General features: G+C 39.4%; 1 protein-coding gene across 1 annotated transcript in view; it reads left to right on the top strand.

Moving 5' to 3' along the window:
* The window catches only part of SLC22A4 (solute carrier family 22 member 4), a 52240-nt gene extending 31459 nt beyond the window's left edge, over positions 1-20781 (top strand). Inside the window, exons 4-10 of the mRNA XM_080997216.1 lie at positions 1649-1820; positions 8779-8905; positions 10208-10305; positions 12011-12225; positions 13347-13529; positions 14383-14518; positions 16434-20781. Coding sequence (XP_080853342.1) covers positions 1649-1820; positions 8779-8905; positions 10208-10305; positions 12011-12225; positions 13347-13529; positions 14383-14518; positions 16434-16503 — 1001 coding nt within the window. The 3' untranslated portion in view covers positions 16504-20781. The remainder of the gene's footprint in view (positions 1-1648; positions 1821-8778; positions 8906-10207; positions 10306-12010; positions 12226-13346; positions 13530-14382; positions 14519-16433) is intronic.
* The last annotated feature ends 600 nt before the right edge of the window (positions 20782-21381 follow it).

Genomic DNA, 21381 nt, shown 5'->3' with positions numbered 1-21381 from the left:
GAAGTCCCTAATTCAAAGCTTGCCTCAGCTGCAAACTCACTAGGGAGTTGTACACAATAGTATTCTCCCAGTCCCCAATATGGGAATAATAGTAATATGCACTTTCATGACAATAATAATATGGACCTTTCTTCCTTTGCTTGTTGAGGGAATTGCTGAGATAATCCCTCAGATACCTTGTGCTTGGTTTCCCTCTTTTGATGCAGCTGCACTTAGAAAACCCAGTTTTAAATGTGTGATTGTTCCGATCAACTGTTCAAGAGGAGAGAGAATTGTAGAGGGGTCTGCCCTTAGTTACCTACCCTGCTTCCCCTCTCCACAGATGGACACATTTCTGCCTGCATTGGGGGCACTAACAACTCCATGACCCTAACAGTTTCATGAATGTATACTTGGAGTGATGAAGAAGAAGAAGAATTTATTCATATCCCATCTTTTTCCCTGGCTTAGGCCAATGTATGTGAAGGACTTCGAATATTTTAAAGGACTACCTAAATGATAAGTGTATTTTTAATGACACTGAAGGTTCACCAAAGAAATAATTCATTAGCCCCCATAGTCTTAACAGAATTACTGGCACCAGGAAGTTCCCCCCTTCTTCAAAGCTTTCTGTTACAGATGGTTATTGGGGAATGTGGCAGGTGTTTTTATTATTCTTCAGAGTGAACCAAAGTAGTACTTAAATCTCATTATAAATTTGGATATCATAGCCCTTATTTTCTGTTTTTAAAATTAAGATTATTTTTCTTATTTAAAGCATTTTAAAGCATTTTTCAACATTTGACGCAACCCCAGAGTTTGTTCCAGTGAGTCTGGGCTCTTCAGCATTCACAACAGGGCAGTGTTCCTCTGGCCTCCCAGAAATCTCTGAAATTGAGCAGGATGAGTCTGGCCCTGCCCCCAAGGCCAGGTGGAAAGGGCCTTGCAGGGAGCGGTCTTCAGCAAACATCTAGTCATTTTTGTTAGAATTAATACTAGTTGTAGGGTTGAAATAGGATCAAATGGGACTCTGCTTGTATGACAGGGCTATCCCGACTCCCCACCAAAAAAGCCATCTGGGTCCCTGCAAAATCTTCTCCTGGAGGTCAGCGGCCCCTCTGGAGCCGAATGGGCTGGGCTACAATGCACTGCTGTAGGCTGCGAAAATTGGAGGAATTTGGGAGGGCTGCTTTTCTCAAGCAGAATTGCTTTTTCGCTTGCACAAGACATCTCTGGATCTAAGCTATGGTTACAAATGGAATGACTCTTACTTTTGTGCTCTACTTGTGAGTGTCTAGAGAGATATGATTCGCTGGTGTTGGGAACATAATAATGGATTATCTGAACCTTGGTCAAACCTAGCAAAGGCAATTCTGATATTTTTTAATAGAGGTTGAAACAGATTCTTAATAATGTTATAGCTGTGTTTGATAATCCCCTCCCATTTCTTCCCCCTCCCCCAGCATTATATCCTATCTTACACATTAAACCATAGTTACAAACATAGCTTAATTCTGGGCCATACTTCTCTTGAAATGTTCTAGGACAAATGACTCCATTTTAAAGACTGTATTCATTTTTCAAAATGCAATAGAATATTTCGAGTAACTTTTTTTTAAAGAGGGGGGAGAGAGTTAAGATGCTAACCCACACTCCTTGTTTTGAACAGGCACAGAAATTCTTGGCAAATCAGTTCGTATTATATTCTCTACATTAGGAGTTTGCATATTTTTTGCAATTGGCTACATGTTGCTGCCACTATTTGCTTACTTCATCAGAGAATGGCGGATGCTGCTACTGGCTCTTACTGTACCTGGGGTTTGCTGCGTTCCACTGTGGTGGTGAGTCTTAATGTTTGAAAGGCGTTCAGCTTCAGAAATGTGTCATCTGTAGCTGATAGCCTTCAACTTGCATTGTTATATAACCAGCTGGAGGATTTTAACAGCCTTTGGTTGCTGTGGATATATTCCCCACCCCTGGCATTTTGGTTGCAGAGAACAGAATTGTCTTCAATGCCAAACATGTTCTTTACAGATAAATTATCTTTCTTTTTAGAGCCTGACTGACTCTGGTAGCTTGGTTGAGTGCATCCTGTGCCGGCTCTTCAATGCAATTTTGAAATTATTTCTCTCTTTTCTTATTATTTTTCCTCCAGCTTTTTTTATTGCCTTTTTTGAATCTTACTAGATGAGCACTCTTGTACAACCTTTCCCTTTCTCTAATTTTCTTCCATCCCCATTTTCTTCATAGTTACAACTAAAAATTTTCCTGAAATATCTGTTATAAATTACATAAAATAGACAATTCACCTTGCTCCTCCAAGAGTAGTCATAGAAAAGTAGTGGTTAAATCTTCCGGATCACATCCGGATCACATTATATAATTTCAGTTGGATACCTTCTGTATGTACAGTGGTACCTCGGTTTTCGAGCATCTTGGAAGCCAAACGTTTCGGTTTTCGAACGCCAAAAACCCAGTAGAAAACGTTTCCGTTTTCGAACGTGCCTCCAGAGTCAAACAGCTTCTGCTGCATTTTTTTCAATTTCCTCCATTGACTTTGCCAATCGCCCTTTGCACCTCAGTTGTTGAATGTTTCGGAAGAGGAACGGTCTTCCAGAACGGATTACGTTCGACAACCAAGGTACCACTGTATTTGATATATGTAGCCTATTTACTTGTTTGCAACTCTGACATATCTAGGCATAGTGAGGGATTGGGGAAGGCATTGCAAGTTCATCTTTAGGGGGGGAAATAGCTCCCTAAAAACCTTTGAATGACCTACTGATTCTTAACACAGATGCTGAATCTAACTCAACTTCTTAAACCAGAAAAATATTGAAAACACATATGTACCTGTCTTGGACTGGGTGTGTATGTTTTGCTTGGTATTTGCTCCTGCATTACTGCTCAGTTTGGGATGTGATGTTAAGTTTATTCCAGCATCACCATTTGTAGCAGCTTAATGCTATAGCTATTTTCACTAGTAGGGTATTCAGATGGTGAAGTAGAAGAAGAGCCACACTACTCCCAACACTTTGCTCCTGGGCTAATTCTGCCCTCCATCTGCCCCTGTCTGCCCTGGTGCCCATGGATTTCCCCTGACAGAATTTGTTTCTCCAGTAGCTAGCAATATGTTGGCACTAAATATTTCAGTAATAATAGTTTTTTATTCATTCTATAGTTGGTGTCTGCTCCAAATAACATGAACAGGAGTATGGGCCTTTTTATTCCCCTACCCCACCCTACCCTCCAGCTAATAATTTTTTCATCTTCACTGAAAAAGCTGTTAAGTTGATTCTAAAATGTGGTGTACAGCTCAAATGTTCTTGAGGGACATATCACATTTAATTTAATGTATTTATGCTAACTCATTTATCCCTTGTTCTCTCTGTACCCCATAGTGCGCACACACTCTCTTCCCTGCTTCCTTCACCACCGCAGGGCTCTCTGAGTCCCCCCCTCCTCTTCTGCTCCATAGCTAACACGCCTTTCCCCCCACTACCTCAGGCCTTTCTGCAATCCCAGCTCTGTTTCTTTCTTTTTCTTGCATTAGGCCTTTTGTTTTGTTTACACACACACTTTTGAATACTATTATCTGCTTTCCTTCTCCTATTCCCCAAGTTCTGGGCGACAGAACATAAGGCATTCACTCTCCTAGAAATTGCACAGTGGTAATTCAAGTGGTGGCTAGTTACAACAGGCTAGAAAAACTAGTACAGATTCTACCTTGTAGACCTATTGATAACGGTATTTGACCATCTCTGCACCCACTTTTGATGTGCTTGAGTGAGGTGGGAACAACTGCAAACTAAGGGGTATTTTTTAATTTTCTGAGAAGGATTCAGTCAACTTTTTAGATTTGTTGACTTGAAATAATGATTTGGCAGTGGCCTTAAAATTTCACTATTGTGAACACATCAGTTTCAGATGCTCTTAATATACAGGAACTGTGCATTTTTAAAAGGGTTTTAAGAATCTGCTACCCTGTTAAGCAATTTTGCTTCATTACATTTTAGTCTACAGGGAATGTGTATGGTGTCTTTTCTCTACCCATACTCCATTCCTCCCAACCTCAGACTACTTGTTTGAGTTCTACATAGGTGTCCTCCATCTTTAATCTTGTCCACCAAAGCCCTCTCCCTAAGTTTCTGGTGGCTGATGTTTGATGTGTGTTTTTCCTAGGGAGAAACTTCTAAAATGAATTCCCCACTTTAGCTGCTGAAACAAAAACGTGGTTCAACCTTGGTCCCAGCTGCTTTCTACTCTGCTAATCAGTTTGCCAGTTTGCTGAAGGGTAAAGCTGACTGTTAAGAGATTAGAAATGTGCCTTGGGGTTGACCTGACTCCCTGAAATGTCCTACTTTTTAGCCTTGGTTCCACAAAAATAAAATAGCAGATAGTTTTAATCAAAATCCTGCTAGCTACCATATGTATTGTTTCCTATGGTGGTTGCACTAGAGAGTTTTCCCTTTAGTTACTTCTTGTGTCTTCATATAGTTCTTCCTTCCACTTCTAATTTTCCTGCTTTTTGTTCCTGCAAATCTTGAGTTGTTGAGCTCATAGCTAGCCAGTGTCCATGTGATTCAGCAGCTACAAAGTAAGAGACCACATTTTATAATGGGCCACATTTTTGAAAAGACTGTCACAGGTATCTGTAGCAAACTCCCAAAAAGAGGTACTCTCCTTTTCCAGTTCTGCTGGCCAAATAACATAAGATTGAAGGAGATGGGTTGCAGCAATCTGAGATCCAGGTGGAATCTCTCTTTTCCAGTTTGCCTGATACACTTTAGATGTGAAGCTAGTTTCTTGGAAGATGGGTATTTATTGAAGCAGCTTTAGGGGTCCCAGAATGGAAAGTAATCTTGGAAGGTAATTATTAGACAGTATGTAGGGTGTAGGAATCAGACTTTAGCTTGAGTGGCCATGTTATGCTCAGGAAACAAAATGCACTCTCTCTCCTCCCCCCCCCCCCTTTTGGAGGAGGGTTAATTTTGTGTTTTCCATGCATTCTTCCCTCATGTTCACTACAACTCTTGGATTTTCATGCATTTCAGCCTTGGCCATTTCAACACTTGCTAATTCCCCTGTGTGTGTACACAAAACTACCCCTCTTAAGTGCTCTTGGATATTTCTCTTTTGGCTTTCAGTTGCAGTCATTTCCTTTACACCTTTTTTTTCAAATCAATACAAATTTAAACAAATTCTCACTGAACTCGCTTCTGGCTGGTTATGTGGTTTCAGTATGAAAAGAGATTATATATATACATATATATATATATATATATATTTAGAGTTATTTTGTCCATGACTTGGTGAAGTAGCATACAAGAGAGTGGTGACCTATTATGCTTAGCTTGACGCTCAGAGAAGATCTGTGATGTGAAGTGAGTTATGCCAAACAGACAACTTCTCAACTTATTTTCATGTATAGATCCGAACTTGTAGAATCCTCTCTCAGTGAACAGCCTCTGTTTTAATATTAAGGTGATAAAGAGAATGTGGTTTAATGGTTTTTATAGGTTTAAGCAAATTAATTCACTTTGTTACAAAAATGCCTTACTACTGCCTTTTTTATTATTTTTCTCTTTTGTATTAAACAAAAACATCCTTGCAGGCAAGCACCTGCATGTATAGGGTTTTGAGCTCTGTGGACTGGGCATTATAGGAAATAGAGGGAGCTTCAGACCTCTTGTGTCTCCATCCAGCCCTTTTCTCTGAATGTCTGTATGTCACCCCATAACATACATTCTCTGGGCAACATTTTAATTTATATTTTATTGTATTGTATTTTCTTTATTCTTTGTAAACTGCTTTGAGACCCAGATGAGGTGCAAAGTGGTGTATAATTTAAAATAAATACATAAATAATAAACCTACAATAACTTAAGTTTAAAATAAAATACAACACTAAATATACTAAAGCTCATGTTCCTCAAAAGTTTGCAAGGAGCTGGATGGGAATAAGGGACATGCACATAGACCTCCCATTTCCTGTCGGAGCTTGGTTCTCCTTCTGTGCACATATGGTGGGGTTTGGATAGAGGAACCTGTGCATTATACCATCGGGATTCCTGAACAAGAAAGTATTGGGCTCATGAAATAAAGCTGTTGTGAAATTCTTTCCTCTCCCCCCTTGGTTGCTTGCGGAAAATCAGTCCTATTTTATATTGGTTAAATTACAGTGCAGACCAATTTGTTTGCAGCAGAAATCTAAATACTTGTTTGCTACAGTGTGACATATTTGTGTCTGGAAATAAGCTCCATTGAGCTCAGTAGGGCATGCTTCTAGTAAATATGGCCTGGATACTATGCTTAGTATTACTGTGTTTTGAATTTACTATGTTTAGCATTTAACAGTTGTTCTTAATTAAAACTAATGTTTTTATCTTACTTTGGGGACATTTTGGTTGAAAAGTGGCATTTATGCATTTTTTAAAAGTATGTGGGAAAGATGGTTCTTTTCAAATTCCCATTGGAAATGTATCTATAAGATGATACCGTACAAAAGCCCCTGACATGAGATCAGATCAAAGTGCACTTGTGAGAAACTATATTTTTTTCTTTTATGGTCATGAGTGGCCACCTCATTCTTTATCAAGCCTTCTAGAGATGGCAGACGTGCCCTAACTCAGTGATGGAACACTTGCCATGCATGCAGAAGGTCTGAAGTTCCTAGGCAGGGATAGGAATGTCCCCTAGCTGATATTGTGAAGAGCTGTTGCGAGTCAGCATGGATAATTACTGAGCTGGATGAACCAATGGACTGACTTGGTATAAGGCAGCTTCCCATGTTCCTTTTCACAGAGATTTAGAAAAAGCTTATGCAGTGTCTACCAGTAGTATTCGTCCTTAGCATTCCAGTCCCATAAATGCCTCGGGTGTTAACCTTATATAAAGTTCCTAAGCTTTGCAAGTATTTACAACTGTTACCTGGCCAATTAATGGCCCATAGAGTATCATGTAAGAGGAAAGCCTTGCTTTGGTCCACACACACACAGTGTGGCACCACCCTACCGCATAAGGAAGGGGGAGCAAGAGAACCGGTAGCTGTGTAGGGTTCAGATCAGTTCTTTGCCAGAATTAGAGGAATGGGCTGTTATTTTTGTGCCAGCTTATGATGACTTCTGTGAACAGAGGAGTCCTAGTGAAGGAACAAGTAGTGTTTTGAGGTATTATCCATGAACAAATCAGCAAAACAGAAAACAAATCCATAATGATCCACAGGGATAAAAACATCTTTCTGTTGTCAAAATCTTAGAAAGTCCAAATGTGAAATCCTAGCATTTGGTTTGCACATTCTATATATTTCATCTCTGTTATAAAGGAATTGACATTTACATTAATATCTGAGCATTTGGAGGGGGGGGGACAGCAGTTTCTTATCATTCAAAACTTTCTACAGATACTAGAATATCTAATTTCTGAAGTGTTTTTCTGTAAAGAGGGACCATTTCCCCTGTGAAAGAAAGCAATGCCACAACTTATGAGAATGATATTTCAACCTTAATGAGAAGTAAGCATGTACTTGCCTTAATCACATGCACAGTTCCTGGCTAACTTCATTTGGATTCTGCTTGAGAAGCAGCCAAGCCCACAAGATGGCACTACTAACATTTCCTCATTTTGCTAAGTTCCTGCTGCAATTCAGTTTTGCAGGTTTTCGTGCCACTGCAAAGAATGCCCTCAAAATGTCAAAGCAAGCTCTTCCTCCAAATTGTAAATGAGCATTGATGTGTACACACGCCATGCCCAAAGCATTTTTTTGAACTATGATTCATTTTTTTAAAATGTATGCAAGCAAGAAAAAAGCACTCACGAAGCCTACTTCTACATTACATCTGTACCGTTACCATATTACTGATGTCGAATCAGGGCCAGCATCACACTACAGATATATTTCCAATAATCCCTGCTGTAAGTAGGGTTTGCAGTCAGTGCCAATCCCAGCTAGGTTTGCAGTCAGCCCCTTTTGGAAGGTATCCTCAGTTGCAGCTCAGCCTAACTTCGAGCCAGGCTGCAAAGGAAGGAAGAATTTGGAATGCCCTTAAGAGTGCACTTCCAAGTCTTTTCTTTGAAGTTGAGTCACCTGATGTCATGACCTGAACTGTTTGACAGGTGTGCCTCCCCACTCACCTGCCAAAGTGACCCGCAGGAGATTGGGGAATTGAAGTTCTGACTGCTGGATGGATCCTGTTCTCCAACATTAGTATACAGCCTTAGTAATGGTTGTTGTACATTAAAGCTGCTGTTTAAACACGCTTTCAGTTTTACTGAAATTTAGTATTATTAATATTGAGGCAAATGTGCTTTAGAACCAGACTATTTGGCTTTTCCTTTTACATGGGTCACAGGTTTGATCCCCATATGGGACAACTGCATATTCCTGCATTGCAGGGGATTGGACTTGGTGATGCTCAGAGTCCCTTTCAACTCTACACTTTGATGATACTCTTCTAAAGCATCGATATGCTCCATACCATTGCTGAAACAGATCTGATTGTTTTTATTTAGCATTACATTAAACGAGGAATACCTTTTTATGATTTGTGACATATAAAACATAGCCATGAGGTAAGAAGAGTTTGGTTCACCTCACCCTCATACACCTTTTTGATATGAAATACAGACCTCATTCCCTGCATAACACACAAACAGGAGAGACATGCATAAAACACACATAACCTGCTCAATCATATCTACAAACTCCAACTAAGGAAGTAATTGGCTTACAAAGTTCCTTTGAACCAGCAAGTTCATAGTTTTAAAAATATCAGCTTGATTATTTGACGCTTGTTTCAGGCTCATTCCTGAGTCTCCCCGGTGGTTGATCTCTCAAGGAAGATTTGAAGAAGCTGAAATTATTATTCGAAAGGCTGCCAAAATAAATGGTGTTCCAGCCCCAGCAATACTTATAGATCCTGTGGAGGTAAATATTTCCATGTGCTTGACTACTTTGTGATCCTTCTTTGTAACTGTTTCAAACGAGTTTTGTGGTTACAATAAGCCAGTAGAGTAAACAAGCCACAACTGGAACATTTGTCATACTAATAAGTAGTAAATATGTGCCACTGGCAGTTGATGGCTCATGCAGTCCTTACATTTATTATTACTTTCAGGGCCAGCCCACCCATGAGGCAAGGTGAGGCAATCACCGCCAGACATCAGGATCCCCAGGGGCAGCAGATCCTGATGTCTTTCTTTCTTCCCTGCCTTGTTCCCTCACCCCTTCTTCCCTGGCAGAGAGGGAGGCACTATTTTAGGGTCTTCCTCACCTGTCAAAATGTCTTGGGCCAGCTCTGATTACTTAAGCAGCAAGAACTCTCTTAATTTGCTGAAAGATAGGTGTCTTGTTTGCCTGTTCTTTGTGGCAAGATCTTTGGATGCTTTCAACAAAGAAGTAAAAATAAGGATCTGAGTTTGGTGGGCAAATCATTAGCTTTGAAAAATATTTTCACTGAGATAAAATGGTGTTTAGCATTAGATTATTATTTTTTAATTGGCAACCTGTGACTTTCTAACCTGTTGCTAATGTGTTAGTAAAATAATTCACTTAAATTCCCTTAGTCTCTGAGCAGTGTTGTAGAAACATGTGCAAGAGCCAACTGGTTGCTCTAGTCTGCTATGGGCAAAGGAAAACAGGTCACCTGATTCCATGTGGCATCAAGTGATTGACAGGTGTGCCGTCCTGCCAGCCTATCAGAGTTGGCCCATGAAGGGTAGTGATAAGGACCTGACCCACTGGCTGGATCCAGTTCCCCACTCCTAATTGAGTTGAACTCATCTAGCTTTCTACTGTAAGGTAGATTTCTAACCTGTAACCCTCTTCTGCACCTTACCTTGAATTCTGAACTTGGTTCCACCAATGGCTTTACCAAAAGGCAGAGCGGGACAATTCTAGCCTTGTGTTCATTTTACACATAAAATAGGTAGCTGACATACTGCAGTGAACAACAGAATACATTTGATAACAGGACCACTACAAAAGGGGAAGAAATCAGACTCAGAAATGTAATGGTGTCTCAGAACTTCCCTTAGACATATGATAGTGGATTACCTGTATCTAACAACTGATTTCCAGCTAACTTGAATCCTTGACTTGAATTTCATGACTTCAGGTTTTTTGCACCACCGCCCTGATCACAATTGTTTCCCATTTTGGGTACTGAGGGCTTTTAAGCTTGTTTTGTTTTTGGGAATCATTTTCACTTTCTTTTCCCCCACTCCTAAGATACAAGATATGAAGGCCAAGCAGCAGCAAGGATTACTTCTGGACTTGTTCAGAACCCGAAATATTGCAACTATCACTGTCTTTTCTCTTCTCTTGTGGTAAGTGTGTGTATGTTTCTAAAGCACATAAGGATCAAGGGAATATGGACACTGCAAACCATGTATGAACTGAGTTGTTCAAATTCCTACCTAAGTGTTTAAATAGCAGGTTCAAATTCAACATACATTATTTTGCGAGTTGCTCAGCAGTCTACTGCAATTGTGGGAATATTTAGTTTCTACATGTTTCTAGCCTCTGCGATATTAAATGGATTCCTTATGAAATTGAGGACAGTTATGGGGGCTACTCCCTTAATGCATGCAGAAGTGGCCCAGTAACAACAATTATGTCTGGCAATGTTCAATAAAAGAAAAACAGTCAAGGAAAATAGTCTTTTTAAAAACCAAAACAAACCTAATAATTGCCCACTAAAATTCTTCATCCTGGCAGGTCAAATACCTATCAGAATAAAAATGTCTTCACTAAAAAGCAAACAGCTGAGACAAACGAAGAAATCAAATGGGCCTCCCAGGTCAGGGAATTCCAAAATAGCTGCTTCCTTGTTCTTTGCACTAAAACTACTAAACATTCTTGAACGTTTCTACAAGATGGAAACAAGAGGAAAAAATGCACCCGCTTGAGGTACAGTAAGTCCACAACTTACACAGAGTTTACGTTCTGAAGATCGTGCCTAAAGCCAAAATCACATATAGTAGAAATCCACTGGGTTCAATGGCAGGTGGGATTGTCAAAATAATTTCCCCAGAACCCTGCCTCCTTTCTGCCCACCCCCTCCTTTTTGGCATGCATGTAAAGCTGAATGCAGACAAGTTAAATGTTGTGGGCTTAGTATACTTAGCTTACTAAATGGCCATTAGGAAATCCAGACCATTTTGAAGATTCAGAGCTGTTACTAATGAAAGCACTTCTTACAAAGAGCTGTAACAAATGCTGGCATTGCATGGATGTGGGTAACTGAGTCAGATAATGAGTATCTATTAGACCACATTTCATCTTCAGAGTAAAATCCCCTCAGTTACATAGCAACTGCAGAACAGCCACAAAAAATAATAATTCTCCCTGCTCATGAAAATCTCATATAGTGCAACTCAGGCCTAGGGAATCTTTGACCTGCCACGTGTTGTTGGATTACAGTTCCCATCATCCCTGACCATTGGCCTTGCTGGTGGGGGCTGATGCACTTGGAATCCAACAACAGATTCTCCACTCCTGGCTTGAGACCTTGGGTAACAGAAACCTGATAAGGTTCCTACCTTCCTACATATGTCAGGATTAAAAGCTAGAAAATTTCTTTCCATGGCTGGGCCTAGTATAGAGGCTCTTATTTAAAACTTCTTATTTCAAACAAGAAAATAAAATCAAAGCTAGAAAATGTCCAATGTGTCTTAGCTATACCTTTTGGAGGGGCAATATTCTGTAAATGTTGTTACTACTTGCCTCTGACTGAGAGTAGTGCTCAGTGACCTTTGGTCTGATTGGTAAGGCAAGTGTTATGCTTGTCTTTTGGGATGAAAACATTTTATTTTATTTATTTTTAAAATGTGTAGAGCACTCTGTATCTGCAAATGGATCTCAGGGCAGTATACAAAAAAGTTTAAAACCACAAATACATTCTAAAACAAAGTGTTGCTCCATGGAATGGTAGCGTAGAAAATAACTAGCTATTGTTGTATTGGCTAATACTTTGAACATCAAGGCACATTATTATTATTATTATTATTATTTCTCCCTTTCCTATTCCAGGATGTTTACATCTATTGGCTACTTTGGCTTGTCACTTAACACCCCCAATCTACATGGAGATGCCTACCTCAATTGTTTCCTGTCAGCAGTAATTGAGGTTCCAGCCTATGTGATTGCTTGGCTTCTGCTCCGAACCTTACCTCGGCGTTATTCAATAGCTGGCACCCTTTTCTTGGGTGGAGGAGTTATTCTGTTCATTCAACTGGTACCTCCAAGTATGAACACCCACCAATGCTATAGATGTGTTGATATTTGACCGTACTGTGCAAGGCAGGGGTGGAGAACATTTTTTATTTCAATGGCCACATTTCTTTCTGGGCAACCTTCTGAGCACCAGATGGCAGTGTTTAGGCTGAGGCAAAAGTGTGAAGCATAAACTTTATATACTGGGCTACATGCAATGCCCTATCCTCCATCTGGGCAAGCAAGAGGCATTAACAAAGTTCAAGGACGTATTCCAGGCAGACAAAAACACTTGAGGGTGTGCAGCTGGGCCGGTGAAGGCTGTGGTCAGGGAAGTGTCCTGAGAGCCACACATAAAGGCTTGGAGGGCCATATTTGGCTCCTGGGCTTAGGGTTCCCCACCCCTGGTGTAAAGACTCTGCTAGAGGATTGGGTATTGGAAAAGACCAACTTGAGCTAAGTATCCTTGAGTTTTGTTTAGCTCCATTATCCTAGTCGCTTATCCATGTTGCAAGTTAGATTATGGACTTGCTTCCTCTGTACTTTAGTACATATCATCATGCATTTATTCTAACAGGGATTTGAAGCATAAAAGCTTCACTTCCTAGTCCTATCTATGTGCATAAATGAAAGCTATGTAGCTCAGAGGTTGACTGGACCAGGTCCTTGCCTTCTTAGTGCCTTCATTTACTTGCACCCATGCAGAAAATGACAAGTCTCTGGTTGGTAGTGATGGTGCAGCCTTCAGATGTTTTGAACCACAACTCCCATCAGCCTTGTCTAACTCTGGGAAAGGTTAATATCATGGATGAAGGCACACCTCTTAATGGCCCTGCCTATATAACAAATGTTCAATGTTAAATAGTTAAGAAACTTATTTGGTGCATTTAATGCTATTATGGTTAATTAGATTTTCTACATTTAGCTATTGGAACTAGTATACCTGCAGCTTAGTCTCAGACCTGTTGTGTAAATCAAGTATTTACAGGTACCACTAACCAACAAGGCATATATGCTAACATGCTGCAGTGCTCTTAGCAACATTTAAAACAGTTTGTAGGATAAGTAAGAATAGTTGGGATAAAAGGAGGATTTCTGGAAAGGTGGTGAATAATAATAGAGGTCTTATGACTCCGTTTCTGTTTTTCTGCAGACCTCAACCTCCTGTCTGTTATCTTGGTGATGTTGGGGAAATTTGGCATCACGTCTGCCTTCTCTATGCTTTATGTTTACACCGCAGAGCTCTATCCAACCATAGTAAGAAACATGGCCGTAGGTGCCACCTCCATGTCATCCCGTGTGGGCAGCATCATTGCTCCTTACTTTGTTTACCTTGGTAAGAAGTCTCCTATCATTTTAAAAATCTTGCAGTTCACTTTTCTGTCATCTCTAGGTAGCTGTTGCATAAGTTCAATTCTGACTGCCTTATCCATGAGTCACTCCTTGCTTCAAAACACTTACCCTCAAACTTCCAACATGCAGTAATGTAATTATTATTTATTATGCATTTGAGCTACATTTTTAAAACAACCTTCACTTCCCAGTTCCCATCTAATTTAGGATTATGAAACTGAATGACCTTAAACTAGGGATGGATAATCTGACAGCTTTGTTTTCACTTGGTTTTTATTTTTTTTAATAACCTTAAATTCAGTTTGTAACATTTTCACATCAGTTTGCTTTTTTTTTTTTTTTTGTTCTCATGAAAATTTATCAGCATTTTAGTTCACATTTCTCCTAATACACATTTTGCAAGCAATTTCCCCTCATTCAGTGCAATTTTTGATTATGCTTTTACCAATGTATATATTTTTATGCAAACTGAGTATGTATATATTTGTGTTCACATTTTTTTTTTGTTGGAGAACTGCAAAATTCAGAGAAGTATGAATTTTGAAGGATAACCGCATTTCAGTTTGCATATTATTTCAGGAAGTCCAAATTGGCAAATTTCATTTTAAAATATGAAATTCTCCCCCCCCCGCCATATCTTGAAATATTCACTGTATTTTAACCTAGCCTACCTCATAAGAACATTGTTGAGGATGAAATGGATAAACCCATGCATGCTGCCTTGGTATCCTTAGAGGAAGGACAGTATGCAAATATGATAAAGTAATAATTACTTCAGTTCTTCTGTAACTATATTGGAATATAATCTAAACTTTGGAACTTCTGTCTCTCACCAGGTGCCTATGATAGATTTCTACCTTATATCGTCATGGGCAGTCTGACTGTGCTGATAGGGATTCTCACCCTGTTCCTCCCAGAGAGTTATGGGAATCCTCTGCCAGAAACGTTTGAAGAGATGCTGCGAGTTAAAGGGTAAACACATTTCACTAAAATAAAGCTCCCCCTTGCATTGTATTTTTGACGTCATGGAGTATAATGAACTTTTGGCCTGGAGGCAGAATGTCAAATCTACTTAGATGCTATGCAAGCTTCAACAGGATGCTAGGAGCTAAACCAAACCATAAAGGAAAATAAGTTTGTTTCTTTAAGGTTCTTATATACTACTAGGTACTTTGCCCCTGCTTGCTCTGCTCACCACTCCCTCTGCCTTTCCCACATGAACACTCTAGAATAATAGAATTGTAGAGTTGGAAGGGACCCCAAATGTCATCTAGTCCAACCCTCTGCACTGCAGGACTCTCAGCTAAAGCATCCATGACAGATGGCCATCCCTCTGCTTATAAACCTGAAAGGAATGAGGGAGACCGTTCCACTGTCGAACGGCTCTCAATGTCATAACGGTTTTCCTGATGTTTAGAGCATCTACTTCCCACCCCAGTCAACTACTAAGCTTGCTTTTCACCATCCTAATTCTATTTCTGAAGCCACTTCTCTCTTTTATTCTGCATCTCCGCGTTTCACCCCATGACCCTACTGCATTCTTCCCCTCCTTTTGTGGAATGCCCCCCTTGAACACGACCCCACCCATGGTAACCTCTGGCATCTTCCTCCTCCCAAGCATTTAAACTGCAAAGCACCCATCTCACTTTCTGCCCAGTTATGAAGCCACCATCGCCTCCTTTCACCAGAGGTACTGCCCCTCCCCTAGCACCCCATACACCCCAATCATGACAATAATACTACTATTACGATAAACCAGTGTTACTGTTAGGGAATAAAGTGTTCAGATTGTACATAATGTATTAGAAATCACCCCAGAATCGGCCCTACTAAACATCTTCCAAGACAATAACGCCCATTTACATCACAAAGAAATCATAACCCACCTGCTTTCAGCAGCCAGAAACATCATAACCAGACACTGGAGAGACCTGTCAGGAGTAAGCATGGACCAATGGTACCAAATAGTATGGGAAACAGCCCTACTAGAAAATTAACCAATAAGCTGAAACTGACACGGAGACAAATAGAAGACGCCTTCACCCCGGTATGGCTCCCCTTTATCACATACACAGCCCAACAAGACAACAAGAATCCACCAACAGCATACAAATCAATATGGCTAACCTGATCCAAAACACCCACCCACCTCACTCACACACGAAAACAAAGATCACCACAGCCAATCACAAGCAAACAACCACACGCTAGGCCAACCCCAACCTCTCTCACCACCAAAGGAACACAAGCCAATAGCAGAGAACCTGCGCAAGTGACACTGACACAAAACCCCACACATACATTAAGTAAAATAGAAACATCGCCACCCAACCCCACTTGCCTTTCCCCCCTCCACCTCTTTCCCCCTTTTCTTCCTAATGTAACACTAATGTCTCAACAAATGAAACTGATCTGTAAAAATGTTACTTGGAAAAGAAAAAGAGACAGACGCTGCTCATACTTTTGTAAACCAAGAGGTTTTTTTTAATAAAAATACATTTTAATCTCAAAAAAAGGAAAAAAATATTGTACATAATGCTTTCCCATTGTGGATGCTGAATGCTGAAAAACAAAAGGATGTATCTGAGTGAGGACATTGTCTTAAATGCTCTCCTTCGGCAAGTGTCAATTCTAAAATGACCCCAGCTTGAGCCTCTTGCAGCTTGAGCCTCTGCATGCTTCCTCAGAAGTAAATCCAACTCAGTTCAATAGATCTTGCTTCCCACGAAGTGTGTTTAGGATTGCCTTAATTGGATTACAGATGCTCTTTGCTTAAATATGGATGCTTGAACAAAATTGTATTGTAGGAGAGTTCCTGTGGGGGAAATATAAACCAGAGCGTTGCTGTTTCTGTTTCTAATGTATGTAATCTCCTGTTTATTTTCAGATTCAGAAATAGAAAACACACCTACAAAATAGGGAGTTCAAAGCAGAGTGAACTGAACTCCAGACTATGAGAACATCGTTGTGATCATATATCTTTGCCTTTTACTGAAATGAACAACCAGGACTTGTTAAATTGCAACTATGAAGATAAATGAAAAAATTATTTACCATACTAGGCAGCAGTTGTCCTAATAATCTCATGTTTCAGAACACTGGTGTACCAAATGTGTGGGTTTTTATGCTAAGTCATTGTCAGCATGTATAAAGCTCTTCCATCTTTTTTTCCTTTTTTGTGCCTTGGTTTTGGGGTTCGTTTTGTGAAGCCTTGAGCACTTTTTTTCCTCTCCTTGGGATTTATGTAGTACTGTATGTACATTTTAAGAGCAGGCCATCAATGATGGTTGGAAGAAGTAGAGGTAATTACTGTAGAATCTTCAGTTGTAGTTGATGGTACATCAAGCTGCCCTGAATCCCATATTTCACTTTCTAAAGGCCCTTAAATAGCTGGATAGATTGTTTTAAGGAAATAAATGGTACTGAAATTAATGGAGCTGTTACCAGAAAGTACTTTGAGAACCAAGCTTCATTTTCTTACACTAATTGGAAAATCTTGAAAAGGAACAAAATTTTAGTAGACAACACTTTATCCCCAATAAATCATAGATGTAAAATTTTAAAGCCATTTTTGAAAATAGCCGCATTCTCTTTAGAGTCTATGTCATTGTCAGGAGTAAACCTGAACCGTATTTCCATACATCTACCATCCCAGATGACATATCAGGAATTCCACACCCTTAAAAGCAGCTGTCATTCACCAAGAGGTACCTTGCTCTTCATCCTGATAATTTTTCCTAAACAATGTTCACAATTTGAACATTTGGGTTTCGTTCTCTTTCACTCTCACCAATTCCCCTCTTGCCCCTTAAATCCTACTAATTGTGGCTGAGGAACATATGTTCATCAAACTGTAAAGGTCTGTACAGAAAGCACTACTGTATATCAAAGTACTTGCAAGTTTTATTCACTTCAGTGAAGCCCAGGCAGGGCAGTGTTTCTGGAGACTGGGCCTTGCAAAAAAATTTGACAGTGCAACCATGGCTGCAAACCTGTATACATTTGTTTGAGAGCAAAGCCAATTGAACCCATTGGACTTATTTCGGAATAGATATATATAGGCTTCAGCTGAAAGCTTGCAAGTTGCATTTCCTGTTTTATGCCAAACACTCTTATTCCTCCTAAGTACCTAGCAAATGAAAGTTAGTTCAATATAATTGCTAAATTAAATTTTCTGTAGCAGATATAATTATTGGAACTGGATACAAACCGACATTTAGAGAGAGAGACACTGGTTTTTCTGGGACCAATACTACTGCAAACCAGATCTTAAGTTGCACTTGTGCCATTCTGCCACAGAAATCCATTGTGAAGCTGGAATCTTCTAATTTTTTATATTATGCACACTGTAAATTTCTATGTTTAGGACAAAGTAGAAGAAGTATTTAAGTAAGGGAAGACTTCATTACCTAAAACACGTTTTGTTGTTTCCTTATGAGATTTTGAGCACATTTTCTGCTGAGAAATGAATATTGGTAAGAGAGTTAACAAGTCAGGTATTGATTGACATTGACATTTGTGCCAAGTAAAGTTCATGTATAGATGGCAATTACCCACTTAACAGTGAAATTATCTGCTTGGAATATATATTAGATAATCTCCTGGTTTGTTGCCTCAGAATGAACAATTTCCTAGTGCAGATTTTGAGGACCTAGTCATATATACTAGCAGCCCTGTTGGGGGAAGACCGTGGTGTGTCTGCTTCCATGCTGCAACTTCCACAAAATACAGTCCAGCTGAACTTAGAATGATCAAAGACTGAAGTAGAGGGACCTTCCTTGTCTATTTTTAAAGCCTAAACTTACCAATGCACCAGAACTCCACAGTATATCGTTGCTGTTTTAAATATGGTTAGAACCTGCTTCATGACATCACATCTAATCCATAATGGCAGGGAATGTGGCAAGGTGATCCTGTTTTGCAGGTTCTTGGCACCCAGTTCTCTAAAGGACTATAAAGATCTGGTGCTCCACATTCTATATGGGTGATCCCTGCCCTCCTTTAAACAGCAGGGGAGCAGCTGGCTATGCCAGAGTTCTTAAATGGAAACACCTTTCTGATTTTGCAAGTGGCCAAACAAATGTTATTAATGTTGCAAGCCCAATATTTCACCATTGCAAAATTAGCCAGCTTTTTTCAGAAACAATTTTATTTGCCATATGACAGCCTATACTGTTGATACACCATTGTGCCAAAACAAGGTACTCCTTTATTTTCTGTGTGTTATGTATGTGTATTTTTCTTTGGGGGGGGGTTGCCACAAAAAATATCTCTAGCCCCATGTGTAGCATGGCTTGGTTGTCTTGGTTGCTGGTAAGGTGGCCAGTTTCTGAGCCAGAGACTAGTCGTTGCTTTTATACGTAAATATTTGGCAACATTGTTTCATGGTCTTGCTCTGCAGCAGAAATTCCAAACGCAGTCTTTCTGATTAGGTTTTATATATATATATATGGAGCTCTTGATCCTAATAGATTTCTCAGCACACTCTTAACATCTGCAAAGGATAAAATTGTTTACATAATCTATTGCAGTTTGGCAATATGTACCATGACATCTTTTTATGTATATATTTTATACAAAAATAATGGATTCTTATCCTGTTTTACACTGTTGTAACTGTCACTATTTCTAACATATACACTTTAATATCTCTCTATATATATTGTGGTATTTTTGTGGAAGACTTTGTTTTGCCAGTGTTTCTGTAACAATTTAAAGTTCTCTCAATTTTTAATTGGGCAAATTCCAATGTAGCTCCTTAGGCAGTGCTTTTAAAAAATCTTTTGGAATCTTAAAACATGAAGCTGCACTTTCTAGAGGATTGTGATGAGATATAAAATAAAGGCCTTTTAAAAGGGACCAGTTCTGTAAAAATTCCCCCAATATTGCTTGATTTGACTAAAAGTTCTTGGGGTATATTTGCCTTCTAAAGTATGGGTGATGGTTTCATAGAAAATGAGATCAATTACGTTACTAAAAGCTGTGACTGTAAGGGTCTGCTTCCTGCCATGCAACGCAGCTTCTGGTCTGAAGAGATCTTATTTAGTAACTACATACAGTATGTGGTTGAAGAAACCCACCATAACATTTCTATGTGCTTTGCTATAAAAACTGTAGGGGCTTGGGAACTGGAATGGATTTTTATACTAAGTCTTTACAGTATTGATCCTAGAAAGAGTTGCTTGATTCTTGTGGAGCATTTACAAGGAAAATGTACATTCTCTGCCAAATGATTCCTCTCAGGGATTTGCCAGGTGGTATCTGCGTTAGTCCAAAGATTGTGAAAGAAAGAAGGATCAAGATGGAGAGACTTCTGTTGTTGGCACCTTATTTTTCTTTTTCTTATTTTTCTTTCTTACTGTAAATCTTCCAGAAGGTGCTGGCAAAAGCTTTAATTTACTTTTGTGGGACTATTCTATCTTTTTATTACAGGGCTGTACAACTTTGACCCACTTGGCAAAACACAGCCAACCAGAAGCTTAATCTGCCTGTTTTTGCTGCCTGCCTGGGATGGCACAAACTATAAAGATACCAGGCTCCTAGTAGGCTGTGTATGGCTCTGCGGTCACAGATTTAAGTTGTGCTGCAATCTTTGTAAAGTGCCTGCTGGTCAGGTTGGGCCCAGGATATTTCTTTATTAGAAGGGAGAAATGTTTGATCAAAGTATTTCTACTAACCTGAGTGGAAGTCTCCCTTTTCTTAGACCTCACCTAGCTGCTATCTGAGATGCCCCTCTCCTTTCCATGTTATATCTGAATAATGTATACACTGTTTAGATCTACAAATGTTTTGTGTGTGATTTTTAAAATATGCTATGCATCACCATGTAGCAGTTGCCTCTTTATTTTTCCATATTGGCAGGAAAAAAAGAAATACAATTGCACTGACCAGTTTCCTCTAGGTATTTAAAAAAAAATCTCTTTCTAAGATATGGTTGCAAGACCAAAAAACCACACACAAAAACGCTGTGTAAATACTCAGATATTCTGTTACGTAAGTGGGACAATGAGAGAAACAAACCAGTACAAATGTCCTCACCTGAAAATGGAAGAACTGGTATGAATTTGCACTGAATAATATAGATAGACCTGTCAGTATGAAGCATTACTCTAACTGGTTCTAGTAAAGGCACTACAGTTACTGTTCCACCATGTTCTCAACCTTTGTTGCATGTTCTTTGGTATAATAAATAAATAATAAAGCCACAAAATAAAGCTACTGTGATTACCAGAGAATTTGCTTTTTTGGTCTGAAGGTGGGGGAGAGTAGTAATGAGCATCTTGGAAGTCTCTAGTCACTTTTTCCACCATTAGAATTTTTGATTCCCACAATTAACTTGCAGAATTGGAAGAATTCGTGCATGTGTCTATTAGTACATCAGATAGTATTCTAGAATCCAGCAGCAGCTATTGCATCCACAAATTCCAGAGGATTAGCCATGTCGTTCTGTTGCATGATATGATGAAACAGAGAATCACAGCACTATAAAACTGGAAGTAGCTTAAAGACCATCTAGTCAACAAATGCCTGTGATTCTTATTTCCAGACTGAAATAGGGTTACAGCCTTAAAATAATTTTATTTATACATTTAATACTGCAAATCTGTACTCTTCTATCTGAGTATCACTACAATATGTACTCCAGTATGCAACAAATGTGATTGCTTTTTGCCAGGTACAACCAAACAATTGCATCTATTTCCACAGTGAATCTTAGTAAAATCTGTCCATTTCCACACACTCCAAAGCTTCAATTAGCCACTTCTTGAACCTTGGTTGTTAAAGCTGCAAGCTTTTACTAACACTATGCAATACAGTCTTGCCTGCTAACAAAA

The sequence above is a fragment of the Podarcis pityusensis genome (assembly GCF_964106645.2).
Source record: "Podarcis pityusensis genome assembly, chromosome: 2".
NCBI lineage: Eukaryota > Metazoa > Chordata > Lepidosauria > Squamata > Lacertidae > Podarcis > Podarcis pityusensis.
This window is presented reverse-complemented; position numbering and strand designations above follow the sequence as displayed.